This window comes from Pyrgilauda ruficollis, unplaced genomic scaffold (genome assembly GCF_017590135.1).
Source record: "Pyrgilauda ruficollis isolate IOZ18807 unplaced genomic scaffold, ASM1759013v1 scaffold593, whole genome shotgun sequence".
Taxonomy (NCBI): Eukaryota; Metazoa; Chordata; class Aves; order Passeriformes; family Passeridae; genus Pyrgilauda; species Pyrgilauda ruficollis.
The window spans coordinates 12,836-28,968 of record NW_024527633.1 but is presented as its reverse complement, the minus strand read 5'-3'; the positions used below and the strand labels follow the sequence as shown (position 1 = coordinate 28,968).

The 16,133-nt window shown below is 53.3% G+C and overlaps 2 protein-coding genes and 2 non-coding genes across 4 annotated transcripts in view; all 4 read left to right on the top strand.

Moving 5' to 3' along the window:
- Window positions 1-300: 300 nt before the first annotated feature.
- Window positions 301-1,775, top strand: LOC121361877 (the record flags this gene model as incomplete). The annotated part of the gene is made up of 2 exons (XM_041482932.1): window positions 301-654; window positions 1,447-1,775. Coding segments are annotated over 2 exons (683 nt in total), but the record flags the coding sequence as incomplete, so codon positions are not given.
- Window positions 1,776-7,685: 5,910 nt separating this feature from the next.
- On the top strand, window positions 7,686-7,758 carry TRNAK-UUU. Its single transcript has one exon. It is a non-coding gene; the product is annotated as a tRNA-Lys (tRNA).
- Window positions 7,759-7,953: 195 nt separating this feature from the next.
- TRNAQ-CUG lies at window positions 7,954-8,025 on the top strand. Its single transcript has one exon. It is a non-coding gene; the product is annotated as a tRNA-Gln (tRNA).
- A 603-nt stretch (window positions 8,026-8,628) lies between these two features.
- The window catches only part of LOC121361879 (very long-chain acyl-CoA synthetase-like), an 11,348-nt gene continuing 3,843 nt past the window's right edge, over window positions 8,629-16,133 (top strand). Inside the window, exons 1-9 of the mRNA XM_041482934.1 lie at window positions 8,629-9,205; window positions 11,306-11,515; window positions 12,616-12,774; window positions 13,165-13,289; window positions 13,381-13,575; window positions 14,628-14,718; window positions 14,866-15,064; window positions 15,147-15,244; window positions 15,681-15,811. Coding sequence (XP_041338868.1) covers window positions 8,719-9,205; window positions 11,306-11,515; window positions 12,616-12,774; window positions 13,165-13,289; window positions 13,381-13,575; window positions 14,628-14,718; window positions 14,866-15,064; window positions 15,147-15,244; window positions 15,681-15,811 — 1,695 coding nt within the window. The 5' untranslated portion in view covers window positions 8,629-8,718. The remainder of the gene's footprint in view (window positions 9,206-11,305; window positions 11,516-12,615; window positions 12,775-13,164; window positions 13,290-13,380; window positions 13,576-14,627; window positions 14,719-14,865; window positions 15,065-15,146; window positions 15,245-15,680; window positions 15,812-16,133) is intronic.

The window sequence follows — 16,133 nt, the reverse complement described above, 5'->3', positions numbered from 1 at the left end:
TATCCCACGATATCCCACGATATCCCATGATATCCCACAATATCAACAGCTATCAAACAATATAAAACGCTATCAAACCCTATCAAACGCTATCAAACCCTATCAAACGCTATCAAACCCTATCAAACGCTATCACACGCTATCAAATGCTATCAAACCCTATCAAACCCTATCAAACGCTATCAAACCCTATCAAACCCTATCAAACGCTATCAAACCCTATCAAACGCTATCAAACGCTATCAAACGCTACCACACGCTATCACACGCTATCACACGCTATCCCGCGCTCTCCCGCAGTCTCGCTGTCGCTGGACGAGCGCTGCACGCCCCCGGCGCTGCTGATCCGGGGCCCATCCCGGATCCTCGGCCCCGATCCCGGATCCCGGCCCCACCCCCGGGCCCTGGCCGTGGCGCGGGAGGGATTTTCCCGCGGGAAGCACTACTGGGAAGTGGAGCTGGGAGACGGCAGCGCCTGGGAGCTGGGCGTGCTCCGCGAGGAGATCCGGGATTCCCTGCGGGATTCCCTGCGGGATCCCATCCCGAATTCCATCCCGGATTCCCTGCAGGATCCCATCCCAGATTCCCTGCAGGATTCCACCCTGGCTCCCATCCTGAATTCCATCTCAAATTCCATTCTGGATTCCATCCCAAGCTCCATCCCAGATTCCATCCCAAATTCCACCCCAAATTCCACCCCAAATTCCATCCCGGATTCTCTGCAGGATCCCATCCCAGATCCCATCCCGGATTCCCTGCAGGATTCCACCCTGGCTCCCATCCTGAATTCCATCTCAAATTCCATTCTGGATTCCATCCCAAGCTCCATCCCAGATTCCATCCCAAATTCCACCCCAAATTCCACCCCAAATTCCATCCCGGATTCTCTGCAGGATCCCATCCCAGATCCCATCCCGGATTCCCTGCAGGATTCCACCCTGGCTCCCATCCTGAATTCCATCTCAAATTCCATTCTGGATTCCATCCCGAATTCCATCCCAGATCCCACCCCGGATCCCATCCTGAATTCCATCACAGATCCCATCCCGAATCCCATCCCGAATCCCATCCCGAATTCCATCATGGATCCCATCCCGGATCCTATCCCAAATTCCATCCCGGATCCTATCCCAAATTCCATCCCGGATCCCATCCCCAATTCCATCACACATCCCATCCTGGATCCCATCCCGAATTCCATCACAGATCCCATCCCGGATCCCATCCCGGATCCCATCCCGAATTCCATCACAGATCCCATCCTGGATCCCATCCCGGATCCCATCCCGAATTCCATCACAGATCCCATCCCGGATCCCATCCCGGATCCCATCCCGAATTCCATCACAGATCCCATCCTGGATCCCATCCCGGATCCCATCCCGAATTCCATCACAGATCCCATCCCGGATCCCATCCTGGATCCTATCCCGGATCCTATCCCAGATTCCATCCCGGACCCCATCCCGGATCCCCTGCGGGATGATTCCCTGCGGGATGATTCCCTCCCCTCCATCCCGGAGGAGGCGGCCCCAGGGCTGCAGTATTCCCAGGGAGAATTCCGGCTGCCGGGGGGGAAGCTGGAGCGGAATTCCGGGCGCTGCCGCGTGCTCGGGGTGCTGCTGGACCAGGAGCGGCGCGTGCTCGAGTTCTTCGACGCCGAGGAGAAGCAGCTCCTGGGATCCCTTCCCTTGAAAATTTCCGGGAATCTTTTCCCGTTCTTCAGGCCAGGATCTGGTGGGAATGGTCTGGGGATCCGCCCCGTGAGGGTTTGAAACCACCAGGGAGGGACCTGTGGAATATTCGTGTTTAAAAATTAAATTTCCAGTTATACATTCAAATAATTCTCATTTTAAAATTCCAATTATGCCCTAGCCCAAACCCTTTGAAATATTCACATTTAAAAATTAAATTCCAGGTTAAATATTCAAATAATACTAATTTTAATATTTCAAATATTCACTGACCCTAACCCAAACACTAACCCTAAACCTAAGCCTAACTCTAACCCCAATCCTTACCCAAACACAAATTAGAATTTAAACATTCAAATTATTCATATCTTAATATTACAATTATCCCCTAACCTTAACCCTTCCCTCGAAAATTTTCAGGAATCTTTTCCCGTTCTTCTGACCAGGATCTGGTGGGAATGGTCTGGGGATCTGGCCTGTGAGGGTTTGAAACCGACAGGGAGAGATATATGGAATATTCACATTTTAAAATTAAATATCCTATTAAATATGCAAATAACTGTCATTTTAATATTCCAGATTTTCATTGTTTGTAACCCTGAATCTAACCCTAACCTAACCCTGACCCTTTGGAATAATCACTCTTAAAAATTAAATTCCCAGTTAAATATTCAAATAATTCTCATTCCAATAGGCCAAATATTCACTGACCATAAACCTCGCCCTAAACCTAACCCTAATCCTAAGCCTAACCCTAATCCTAACCCAAATTCAAATTTAAATATTCAAATTATTCCCATTTTTGTATGGCAATTATCCCCTAACCTTACCCTGGCACTGACAATGACCCTAACCCAAGCCCTAAAACTGAGCCTAACTCTAATTCCCTGTTAAATATTCAAAATATTCTCATTTCAAAATTCCAGTTGTCCCCTAACCCTGACCTGAACCCTGACCCTTTGGAATATTCCATTTAAAAATGAAATTCCCTGTTAAATACTCAAGATATTATAATTTTAATATTCCAATTATCCCCTAACCCAAATCCTAACCTTAAGCCTAAACCTAATCCTTTGGAATATGCACTTTTAAAAATTAAATTCCCTGCTAAATATTCAAATAAATCTCATTTTAATATTCCACATATTCACTGACCATAACCCTGACCATGACCCTAACACTAACCCTTTGAAATATTTGGTTTAAAAATTAAATTCCCTGTAAAATATCCAAATTATTATAATTTTTAAATTCTCATTATTCCCTAACCCAAACCCTGACCTTAAGCCAAACACTTTGGAACATTTGCTTTTAACAATTAAATTCTTGTTAGATATTCAAGCTATTCTCATTTTAATATTCCAAATATTTACAAACTGTAACCGTGACCTTAACCCTAACCCTGACCCAAATTCCAATGTGAATATTCAAATTATTTGCATTTTAATATTCTAAATATTCCTTGAACCTAACCTTAACCCTATTCACTTTAAAAAACTATTTTAACATTATTATATAAAGTATAATCTTATATAAAAATACTATAGAAATTAAAATTTTTAAATTATTCTCATTCAAAGATGCCAATTATCACCTAACCCAAGGCGACAGCGGGGATGGACACGGGGACACCCAGCAGGAGTGGAAGACTTGAGAGGGAAATCCAAATTTGTGGGTGGGAAACATGTGGGAGAAAAGGGCGGAAAAAGTGAGGTAAAAAATGGGAAAAATAAAGGAAAAAAAAGACGGAAAATGTGAGAGGAAAAATGGCGGGAAACGTGAGGGGAGAAAATGGTGGGAAAATATGAGGAGGGGAAATGGAGGGAAATGTGAAGTAAAAATTAGGGCAACATGAGAGAAAAAACTAGGAAATGAGGGGAAAAATGGAAAATGTGAGGGAAAAACAGGTGGGAAACATGAGAGAACAAAAAGGCAGGAAATGTGAGGTAAAAAATGGGAAATGTGAGTGAAAAACGGGTGGGAAATGTGAGGGGGAAAAGGCAGAAAAGATGAGGCTGAAAATGGGAAATGTGAGGGAAAAACGGGTGGGAAACGTGAGAGGAAAAAGCTAGAAACTTGAGGGGAGAAAATGGAGGGAAACGTGAGGGGAGAAAATTATGGGAAATGTGAGGGGAAAAATGGGAAATGTGAGGGGAAAATGGGTGGGAAATGTGAGGTAAAAAATGGGAAATGTGAGGTAAAAAAATAGGAAACATGAGGGGAAAATGGGTGAGAAAAGTGAGGGGGAAAGGGTGGAAAAAGTGAGGTAAAAAATGGGAAAAGTGAGGGAAAAAATGTTGAGAAATGTGAGAGGAAAAGTGATGGGAAATGCGAGGGGAGAAAAGAGCGGGAAACGTGAGGGGAGAAAATTATGGGAAATATGAGGGGAAAAATGGGAAATGTGAGGGAAAAATGGGCGGGAAATGTGAGGTAAAAAAATGGGAAATGTGAGGGAAAAATGGGTGGGAAATGTGAGGTAAAAAATGGGAAATGTGAGGGGAAAATGGGTGGGAAATGTGAGGCAAAAAATGGGAAATGTGAGGGGAAAATGGGTGGGAAATGTGAGGCAAAAAATGGGAAACATGAGGGAAAAAAAGGGTGAGAAATGTGAGAGGGAATAATGGTGGGAAATGTGAGGGGAGAAAAGAGGGAAACGTGAGGGGGAAAGGGCAGAAAAGGTGAGGAAAAAATAGGAAATGTGAGGGGAAAAATGGGAAATGTGAGGTAAGAAAATAGGAAACATGAGGGAAAAAAAGGGCGAGAAATGTGAGAGGGAATAATGGTGGGAAATGTGAGGGGAGAAAAGAGGGAAACGTGAGGGGGAAAGGGCAGAAAAGGTGAGGAAAAAATAGGAAATGTGAGGGGAAAAATGGGAAATGTGAGGTAAGAAAATAGGAAACATGAGGGAAAAAAAGGGCGAGAAATGTGAGAGGGAATAATGGTGGGAAATGTGAGGGGAGAAAAGAGGGAAACGTGAGGGGGAAAGGGCAGAAAAGGTGAGGAAAAAATAGGAAATGTGAGGGGAAAAATGGGAAATGTGAGGTAAGAAAATAGGAAACATGAGGGAAAAAAAGGGCGAGAAATGTGAGAGGGAATAATGGTGGGAAATGTGAGGGGAGAAAAGAGGGAAACGTGAGGGGGAAAGGGCAGAAAAGGTGAGGAAAAAATAGGAAATGTGAGGGGAAAAATGGGAAATGTGAGGTAAGAAAATAGGAAACATGAGGGAAAAAAAGGGCGAGAAATGTGAGAGGGAATAATGGTGGGAAATGTGAGGGGAGAAAAGAGGGAAACGTGAGGGGGAAAGGGCAGAAAAGGTGAGGAAAAAATAGGAAATGTGAGGGGAAAAATGGGAAATGTGAGGTAAGAAAATAGGAAACATGAGGGAAAAAAAGGGCGAGAAATGTGAGAGGGAATAATGGTGGGAAATGTGAGGGGAGAAAAGAGGGAAACGTGAGGGGGAAAGGGCAGAAAAGGTGAGGAAAAAATAGGAAATGTGAGGGGAAAAATGGGAAATGTGAGGTAAGAAAATAGGAAACATGAGGGAAAAAAAGGGCGAGAAATGTGAGAGGGAATAATGGTGGGAAATGTGAGGGGAGAAAAGAGGGAAACGTGAGGGGGAAAGGGCAGAAAAGGTGAGGAAAAAATAGGAAATGTGAGGGGAAAAAGGATGGGAAAGTGAGAGGAAAATGAGCTGGAAACATGAGGGGATAAAATGGAGGAAAAGTGGTAAAAAATAGGAAACATGAGGGAAAAAACCTGGGAAACATGAGGGAAAAAGGAAATGTGAGGGGAAAAATGGGTGGGAAACATGAGGGGAGAAAATGGTAGGAAATGTGAGGTAAAAATGGGTGGGAAATGTGAGGGGGGAAAATGGAGGGAAACGTGAGGGGGGAAAGAGTGTGAAATATTAGGGGAGAAGGGCAGGAAAGGTGAGGAAAAAATAGGAAATGTGAGGGGAAAAAGGATGGGAAAGTGAGAGGAAAAAGAGCGGGAAATGTGAGGGGAGAAAAGGGCGGGAAGCGTGAGGGGAGAAAAGGGCGGGAAGCGTGAGGGGAGAAAAGGGCGGGAAGCGTGAGGGGAGACGGACGTGATTCATGAAGGGAGGAAAAAAGGTGGAAAATGTGAGGTAAGAAAAGGGAAAATATGAGGGGGAAAGAGGGTGGAAAACGTGAGGTAAAAAATGAGAAATAAGAGGGTGGAAATGGTGGGAAGCATGAGGGGAGAAAATTCCGGGAAATGTGAGGGTGAAAATGTCAGGAAACATGAAGGGGGGAAAGGGTGGGAAACATGAGGTAAAAAATGAGAAATAAGAGGGTGGAAATGGTGGGAAGCATGAGGGGAGAAAATTCCGGGAAATGTGAGGGGGGGAAAGGGTGTAAAATGTGAGGTAAAAAATGGGAAATGTGAGGGTGAAAATGGCAGGAAATGTGAAGGGGAAAGAGGGTGGAAAATATGAGGTAAAAAATGGGAAACGTGAGGGGGAAAGAGGGTGGAAAACAAGAGGTATAAAACGACAAGAGGGTGAAAATAGTGGGAAAAATGAGGGGGGAAAAGGCCTGAAAACGTGAGGTAAAAAAATGGGAAATAAGAGGGTGATAATGGTGGGAAACGTGAGGGTGAAAATGTCAGGAAATGTGAAGGGGAAAGAGGGTGGAAAACGTGAGGTAAAAAATGAGAAATACGAGGGTGAAAATGGCAGGAAATGTGAGGGGGGGAAAGCCCAGAAAACGTGAGGTAAAAAGTGGGAAATAAAAGGGTGAAAATGGTGGGAAACACGAACGGAGAAAGTGTTGGGAAATGTGAGGGGGAAAGAGGGTGGAAAACGTGAGGTAAAAAATTGGAAAAGTGAGGGGGAAAAATGGGAAAAAAGAGGGGGAAAGAGGTGGAAAACGTGAGGTAAAAAATGGGAAACGTGAGAGTGAAAATGTCAGGAAATATGAGGGTGAAAATAACAGGGAGCATGAGGTAAAAAATGGGAAATAAGAGGGTGAAAATGTTGGGAAATGTTAGCAGTCCATGATGAGCGGCCTCTGGCAAGGGCCTGTGCACCAATGGTCTTTGTGGGGATTAATAATAATAATAATAATAATAATAATAATAATAATAATAATAATTTATGCTAGTAGATTTATATATTATTATATTGCTATATTATTATATATTATATTTTATTTTTATTATACTCATTTAAAATTATTATTATTATCCTTGTTGTTACCATAATTATTGTTATTATTATTAATAATGGTAGTATTAGTAGTAGTAATAGTAAAAAAGTTATTTTGGAGTAAACCCCGGAAATCCCTCACTCGTGGAGCAGGAAGGCAACAAACCGCTCTTGGGTTTTTTTTGGGAAAAACCCAAATCAGGTCATTTCTCTATTCCTCTGCTCGGAAATGCGTTTGTGGGGAAAGCTGAGGAGGTTTGCGGTTAAATTCGACCAAAAATCTCCAATTCCTCATTCCGTTCTCTGTCTGGGGCAGCCCCGCCGAACTCTGCCGCCTTCCTGCCCCAATCCGGAAAAAACATCCCCGAAAACTTCGGGTTTCTCCCTAAAACCTCGGGTTCCTCTCCAAAACCTCGGGTTTTCCCCGAAAACCTCGGGTTTTTCTCCAAAACATCGGGTTTTTTTTCCCTAAAACCTCGGGTTTTTCTCCAAAACATCGGGGTTTTTTTCCCTAAAACCTCGGGTTTCTCCCTAAAATCTGGCGTTTTTTCCCCCCAAAACCTCAGGGGTTTTCCTTAAAACCTCGTTTTTTCCCCCAAAACCTCGGGTTTTGCCGAAAACCTCGAGTTTTTTTCCCTAAAACCTCGGGTTTTTCCCTACAACCTCTCGATTTTTTTCCCCAAGTACTCGGCTCTTTCCCCCAGACCCCACGGTTTTTCCCTAAAACCGCTCGATTTTCCCCCAAATCCTCGGGTTTCTCCCCAAAACCGCTCGGTTTTTCCCCAAGCCCGCCTTGCTCGCGGCCCGCGGCGCTGCCTACCAGAGCCCGGATAGCTCAGTCGGTAGAGCATCAGACTTTTAATCTGAGGGTCCAGGGTTCAAGTCCCTGTTCGGGCGGCTCTCCTTTTCCTCTTTTCTTTTTCCTATTTTTTTCCTCCCCCCTCCCCCTTTTTCTCTTTTTTCCCCTTTTTTCCCCTTTTCACCCTTTTCCTCTTTTCCCAGCCCGCTCCGTGGGTTTCTCCGCCCCCTCCCGCAGGGACGGCCCGCGGTCTCTTTTTCCTGGCGGAGGGAGCGGGGCGGAGCGTCCCGGGCGGTCCCATGGTGTAATGGTTAGCACTCTGGACTCTGAATCCAGCGATCCGAGTTCGAATCTCGGTGGGACCTGCGCCTCCTTTTGCGGGCGGCACCGCCCGACCCCCGGCCTGGGGTGTCCCCTGGGGTGTCACTGAAGTGTTCCTGGGGTGTCCCCGCTTCGAGGTGTCCCCCGGGTGTCCTTGATTTGGGGGTGTCCCCGAGGTTCCCCGGGGTGTCCCTGCTTCGGGGTGTCCTGGAGGTGTCCCCGGGGTGTCCCAGATGAACAGCCAGGCTGGCAGAGGCCGGACAAATGGACAGATGTGGTGGCACATGCTGGACAGCTGGACAGAGGCTGGACAGCCGGACAGCTGGACAGCCGGACAGGCAGAGGCTGGATAGCCGGACAGAGGCCAGACAGATGGACAGCCAGGCTGGCAGAGGCGAGACAGAAGGACATCCAGGCAGGCAGAGAGTGGATGGCTGGACAGAGGCTGGACAGCCGGACAGACAGTCAGCCAGAGAGCTGGACAGCTGGACAGACAGCCAGCTGGACAGACAGACGGCTGGGCAGGCAGAGCCACCGGGCCGTGGCAGCCGCTGCCTGCGGAGCCACTCCCGGGGGCGGGGAAGGCCGAAGGGAACAAAACAATCGGAAAGAAGGAAGGAAAGCAAACAGAGAGCACAAACCAAAGAGCGGCGACCTCCGGACCTCGGCACCGCCGCCACCGCGGCCCAAAGGTCGCCCGGCGGACCTTGGCCACCGGCCCCGCAGCGCTGGTGACCATGGCGGTGCTGCCGGCCCTGGTGGCCCTGGTGGCCGTGCTGCTGGTCCTGGTTCCGGTGGCCGCAGCCCGCTTGGTGCCGTTCCTGTGGGAGGACCTGGCGTTCTTCGCCACCATGGCGAGGGCATCGCTGCGGTGCCGCCGGCGCCTGGCCAGCCGGCCGGCCACCACCCTGCTGGACGTGTTCCAGCAGCACGCCCGGCTCCGGCCGCGCCGGCCGCTGCTGCTCTTCCAGGACGAGGTCTACACCTTTGAGGACATCGAGCGCCGCAGCAACCGCGCCGCCTGGGCCCTGTCGCGGCGCCTGGGGCTGCGCGGCGGCCGCACGGTGGCCGTGTTCCTGCCCAACGAGCCGGCCTACCTGTGGACGTGGCTGGCGTTGGCCAAGTTGGGTTGCCCCATGGCTTGTCTCAACTGCAACGTCAGGGGCCGGGCGCTGCGGCACGCGCTGGAGGCGGCCGAGGCCACCGTGCTGCTGGCCAGCCCTGGTGAGAGGGGACAGCGCGGTGTTCGGGGGGCTTGGTGGCCACCAAGGCCACCATGGTGCTGGCCAGTCCCAGTGAGAGGGGACACTGTGGCATTTGGGGCGGTTTGGGGACTTGGTGGCATTGTGGCCACCAAGGCCACCCTGGTCTGTGCCAGTCCCAGTGAGTGCACCCAGTGGGGTGGGAGGATTGGCATGTGTGTGACTGTCCCTGTGTGTGTGTCACTGTGTGTGACTGTCCCTGTGTGTGTGTGTGTGACTGTCCCTGTGTGTGTGTGTGTGTGTGACTGTCCCTGTGTGTGTGACTGTCCCTGTGTGTGTATCACTCTGTGTCACTGTCCCTGTGTGTGCGTCGCTGTGTCACTGTCCCTCTGTGTGTGTCACTGTCCCTGTGTGTGTGCCACAGCCTGTACAGGGCTGTCCCTGAGTGTGTCACTGTCCCTGTGTGTGTCCCTGTGTGTGTCACTGTCCCCGTGTGTGTGTCACTGTCCCTGTGTGTGTCACTGTGTGTGTCACTGTCCCTGTGTGTGTCACTGTCCCTCTGTGTGTGTCACTGTCCCTTCCTGTGTGTCACAGCCTGGACAGGGCTGTCCCTGTGTGTGACCCCCAGGTGCACCCATGGGATCGGGGTTCCCTTTGGGGTGACCCCGTTTAGGATCACTGAGGGGGCGTGGCTGGCCGAGACCCCCTTTTCGGGGTGCTCAGGGTGTGTGGGGTGTCTGGGGGGGCACAGGACCCCCCCTTTTTGGGTGCTCGGGGCCTCCTTGGGCAGGATTGGGGTGTCTGGGGGGGACACAGGACCCCCTTTCGGGGTGCTCAGGGTGTGTGTGGTGTCTGGGGGGGGCACAGGACCCCTTTTCGGGGTGGTCAGGGTACCCCTCAGGGTTTGTGGGGTGCCTGGGGGGTCAGGGAGCTGGTTTGGGGTGCTCAGGGTGCCCCTCGGGGTGTGTGGGGTGCCTAGGGGGGTCAGGGAGCTGGTTTGGGCTGCTCAGGGAGCCCCTCGGGGAGGTTTGGGGTTCTCAGGGGGTCATGGAGCCATTTTGGGGTGCTCTGGGTGCCCCCCAGGCTCCTGCCCAGAACCCTCTGGGTGCCCGGGGCCCTTGGGTGCCCATCCTGGGTTCTGGGGTGCCCACAGCACCAGGGCTCACATCTGGGGTGGGTCTGGTGCCCACCTGACCAGGTGCCCATTTGGGCGTACCTTAGGGTGCCCATCTGAGAACCTCTACCTACCCATGATTGTGGGGGTGCCCACCTGACCAAGTGCACATTTGGGGCTACATTGAGGTGCCCACCTGGGAACCTTGGCCCACGCACCCATTCCAGGGTGCCCACCTGACCAGGTGCCCATTTGGGGGTACCTTAGGGGTGCTCTGGGTGCCCCCCAGGCTCCTGCCCAGAACCCTCTGGGTGCCCGGGGCCCTTGGGTGCCCATCCTGGGTTCTGGGGTGCCCACAGCACCAGGGCTCACATTTGGGGTGGGTCTGGTGCCCACCTGACCAGGTGCCCATTTGGGGGTACCTTAGGGTGCCCACCTGGGAACCTTGGACCCCCACCCATTCTGGGGGTGCCCACCTGACCAGGTGCCCATTTAGGATACCTGGAGTACCCACCCGAGAACCTTGGACCCCCATTCTGGATTCCAGGGTGCCCACCTGACCAGGTGCCCATTTGGGATACCTTAGGGTGCCCACCTGGGAACCTTGGACCCCCACCCATTCCAGGTGTGCCCACCTGACCAAGTGCACATTTGGGGGTACATTGAGGTGCCCACCTGGGAACCTTGGCCCACGCACCCATTCCAGGGTGCCCACCTGACCAGGTGCCCATTTGGGGGTACCTTAGGGTGCCCACCTGAGAACCTTGGACCCCCATTCTGGATTCCAGGGTGCCCACCTGACCAGGTGCCCATTTGGGGGTACCTTAGGGTGCCCATCTGAGAACCTCTACCTACCCATGATTGTGGGGGTGCCCACCTGACCAAGTGCACATTTGGGGGTACATTGAGGTGCCCACCTGGGAACCTTGGCCCGCCCACCCATTCCGGGTGTGCCCACCTGACCAGGTGCCCATGTAGGGTCACCCCCGTGTCCGTCTGTCCCTGCAGAGCTCCACGAGGCCGTGGAGGAGGTTCTGCCCGACCTGCGGCACGCCGGCGTCGCCGTTTTCTACCTGAGCGCGGAGTCGCCCACGCCGGGCGTGGAGGCGCTGCTGCCCGCCATCGAGGCGGCGCCCGAGGAGCCGCCGCCCGCCGCGCACCGCGCCGGCGTCACCGCCAACTCCAAGGCCATGTACATCTACACCTCGGGCACCACCGGTGAGCTGGGCCCCCTCGGGGCTCGGGGGCTTGTGGGGATGGGCACCTTGGAGGGGCTTGGGGGGCTTTCTGCAACCCTGACCATGGCGGGTCCACCTGGGCCAGGTGTGGCCTGGCTGTGTGCACACATGGGCACCTTGGAGGGGCTTGGGGGGCTTCCTGTAATGCTGACCGGCATGGATCCACCTGGGCCAGGTGTGGCCTGGCTGTGTGCACACATGGGCACCTTGGAGGGGCTTGGGGGGCTTCCTGTAATGCTGACCGGCATGGATCCACCTGGGCCAGGTGTGGCCTGGCTGTGTGCACACATGGGCAGCTAGGAGGGGTCTTGGGGGGCTTCCTGCAATGCTGACCATCATGGATCCACCTGGGCCAGGTGTGTCCTGGCTGTGTGCACACATGGGCACCTTGGAGGGGTCTTGGGGGGCTTCCTGTAATGCTGACCGTCATGGATCCACCTGGGCCAGGTGTGCCCTGGCTGTGTCCATGTGGGTGGGTCAGCATTGATGGAAGGGCTCTTGGGGGTCTTTCTGCAATGCTGACCATTGTGGGTCCACCTGGGCCAGGTGTGTCCTGGCCGTGTCTGGGCAGGTGGATCAACATTGGTGGGGTCTTGGGGGTCTTTCTGCAACCCTGACCATGGTGGGTCCACCTGGGCCAGGTGTGTCCTGGCTGTGTCTGTGCGGGTGGATCAACATTGGTGGGCTCTTGGGGGGCTTCCTGCAATGCTGTCCATAGCAGGTTCACCTGGGCCAGGTGTGTCCTGGCTGTGTCCATGTGCGTGGGTCAGCATTGATGGAAGGGGTCTTGGGGGTCTTTCTGCAACCCTGACCATTGTGGGTCCACCTGGGCCAGGCGTCCACACAGGCAGGTCAGCACTGGAGGGGTCTTGGGAGGTCTTTCTCCAGCCATGACCATCTCAGGTCCACCTGGGCCAGGTGTGTCCTGTGCCTGTGGATGGACTGGATGAACGTGGACGAGGATCCTCACGGTTCCTCCAACAAGGGACAAAGACCCCAGTTGCAGAGACCCCCACTGTCCACCCCAGGACCCCCCAGGACCCCCCAGGAGCGTGTCCCACCCAGCCGTTGTCCCCTCAGGGCTGCCCAAGGCCGCGGTGATCACGGAGATGAAGCTGATGATGGTGGCCAGCCTGGCCCGCATGTGCGGCCTGCGGCCCGACGACGTCGTCTACACCACGCTGCCGCTCTACCACTCGGCCGGGCTGCTGGTGGGGCTCGGGGGGTGCCTGGACGTTGGTACGGACCCCAAAACCAAGGCCACGGAGGGAGGGACGGACAGGTGGACGGGATGGATGGATGGATGGATGATGGATGGGTGGATGGATGGATCATGGATGGATGGATGATCGATGATGGATGGATGATGGATGATGGATGGATGGATGATGGATGGATGGATGATGGATGGGTGGATGGATGGATGATGGATGGATGATGGATGATGGATGATGGATGGATGATGGATGGATCATGGATGGATCATGGATGGATGGATGATGGATGATGGATGGATGATGGATGATGGATGGATGATGGATGATGGATGGATGGATGATGGATGGATGGAAGGAGACAAGGACAAAAGATAAAAGCCTCGGGGTCACTGTCCCCGTGCCATGTCCCCAGGAGCCACCTGCGTCCTGCGGGCCAAGTTCTCGGCCTCTCAGTTCTGGCCCGACTGCCGGCGCTACAACGTCTCCGTCATCCAGTACGTGGGCGAGCTCATGCGCTACCTGTGCAACACGCCCAAGGTGAGGCCCCGCCCACCCCAACCTCCCCCCTGAGGGGTCAGCGACGCTCCGGTCACACCCCGAGGTGGCCCTGTCCCCATGTCACCCCCAGTGTGCCGATGACCGGGAGCACGGCGTGCGCATGGCCCTGGGCAACGGCCTGAGGGCGGAGGTGTGGAAGGAGTTCCTGCGGCGCTTCGGGCCCGTGGCCGTCTGGGAGTTCTACGGAGCCACCGAGGGCAACGCCGGCTTCATCAACTACACCGGCAAGGTCGGGGCCGTGGGCAGGGCCAACAGGTTCGTCAAGGTGAGAACAGAACGTCCTCCTCGGGGTGGGAGGTGGGGACAACACCGGCGCATTGAGGGGCCCAACGTGGCTCCTCCAGTTGGGGTTCAGCCAAGGAAAGGTTAAGCCTTGGTTGAGTCTTGGATGAACCTCTTGGTGGTGGAGCAAACAGTGACATCTCCAGGGGAAGCCAACAGCATCCATCAGGATGGGCTGGACAACAGCAGAGTCCCCAGAACGCCCTTTTCACACCCAAAATGAGTCCCCTCCACCTGGTTGGCCAACACTGACTCAACAGTGTTGACATGGAGCCTGATTTTGGGGTGTCCATGGGGACCTGGTCATCTCTGTGGCCCTTTGGTGCCACGTCTCAACCCCCAACCTGTTGAGAAAAAGCTGCAAAAAATCAGATTTTTGAGCAAAAGCTTGGATGGAGCAAAAGCTGCGAAAATCAGATTTTCCTCCCTTCTTCCCCATCGTGTCATCCCCCAGCTCCTGGATTTGGAAGATGCCACCATGAGTTCATTCGCCGTTAGAATGGATCAGATCGAACCTTATTTGAACAACTTTAAATCAGATTTAATTTTAGTGATTTCAACTAAAAAAATTTAAATTAAGGACAATTAAACCCAAATGGTTTTTAACGCCCAAAATGTCGGGATTGGGGGTGTTCCGTGGGTTGGAACAGACCAATCACAGCAGACCACACCCGGAACGGGAAGGAAATTCTGGATGTTTCCATGGTAAGGAAATTCTGGAAATTTCCACAAGAAGGAAATTTCCACGGGAAGGAAATGCTGGAAATCTCCACGGGAAGAAAATTCTGGAAATTTCCATGGGAAGGAAATTCTGGAAATCTCCACAGCATGGAAATTCTGGCAATTTCCACAAGAAGGAAATGCTGGAAATCTCCACGGGAAGGAAATTCTGGATGCTTCTACAGGAGAGAAATTCTGGAAATGACCATGGGAAGGAAATGCTGAAAATATCCATGGGAAGGAAATTCTGGAAATTTCCACGGGAAGGAAATCCTCCTGCCTGTTTCTAAGCCCAGGTTTGTCCCTCCCCTGCAGCTCTTCGCTCCCTTCGAGCTCATCAGGTACAACGTGGAGCAGGACGAGCCCGTGCGCGACGAGCGGGGGCTCTGCATCCCCACCAAACCCGGTAAGGGCTCTCTCGGGGGCTGGAGATGCACCAAAACCACCTCTCAGCTCTGGCCACCACCCTCCCGGTGAGCAGAAGCCACCAGGAACCCCTGGAAGAAGCCAAGGCTTCTTGGGCAGCCTCCAAGCCTTGTCTTCCTCCCCGAAGGTGAGACGGGGCTGCTGGTGATCAAGATCACCAAGAACACCCCGTTCCACGGCTACGCCGGCGACTCGCAGAAGACCGAGAAGAAGATCCTGAGGGACGTCTTGGCCAAAGGCGACGCCTTCTTCAACAGCGGCGACCTCCTCATGATGGACAGCCAGAATTTCATCTACTTCCAGGACCGTGTCGGGGACACCTTCCGGTAACTCCGGGGCTCCCGCGTGTCCGAGCGGTCGGTGCCGGCCCAAATCCCCGCTCACGGCTCTGTCCCTTCTCCTCCCCAGGTGGAAAGGGGAGAACGTGGCCACGACGGAGGTGGAGGCCACGCTGGGCCTGGTGAGCTTCATCCAGGAGGTCAACGTCTACGGCGTGGCCGTGCCGGGTGAGTGCCACCAAGGACCGGGGGGTGTTTGAGGTGGGTGAGGTGGTGGTCTCAGCCACCACCAAGAAGGTTCAGAAGGGGTTTTACATCCAGAGTTGTTTTGAGCATGAAACACCCCCCATAACGGCCCAAAGATCCCCCAAAACGGTGAAAATGGGAGTTGGTTGCCCAAAGCGAGTGTCAGGTGCTGGGTTGGGTCAATGTGACCACAAAGAGGCAAAAATAGGGAGCGTTCACCCAAAATGAGCACCCAGAATGGTTCTGGGCACAGGAGGTGCCTCCACCACCATCCCAGCGGCCTCCGCAGTGCCAAAACTGGGACAAACCCACCCAAAACACGTTTGGCCACCCAACACCCCCCCCAGCAGCCCAGGGGGACTCAAGAAGTCCCCAAGGAGTTGAGGTTGCCCCAGGTGACCCCAGGCGATGTTGGCAGGGTGCGAGGGCCGCTGTGGCATGGCCGCCGTGCGCCTCAAGGACGGGGCCACCTTCGACGGTGACAAACTCTACGCCTTCACGCAGGACACGCTGCCCGCCTACGCTGCCCCCCGCTTCATCCGGATCCAGGTCAGCGGGACCCCCCACCCCGGGGGCTCCTGGGGGCTTCGGGGTGGTGGGGCTGGCCTTGGGATGGAGATGGTCCAGCACTGGAGCGCCCAGTCACGGCCAGGGGGAATCTTGGAATGGTTTGGGTTGGAGAAGACTTGAGGGCTCCTCCAGTTCCATCATGGCAGGATGGAATCATGGAATGGTTTGGGTTGGAGGGGTCTTCAGGGCTCCTCCAGTTCCATCCTACCAGGAATCATGGAATGGTTTGGGTTGGAGGGGTCTTCAGAGCTCCTCCAGTTCCATCCTACCAGGAATCATGGAATGGTTTGGGTTGGAGGGG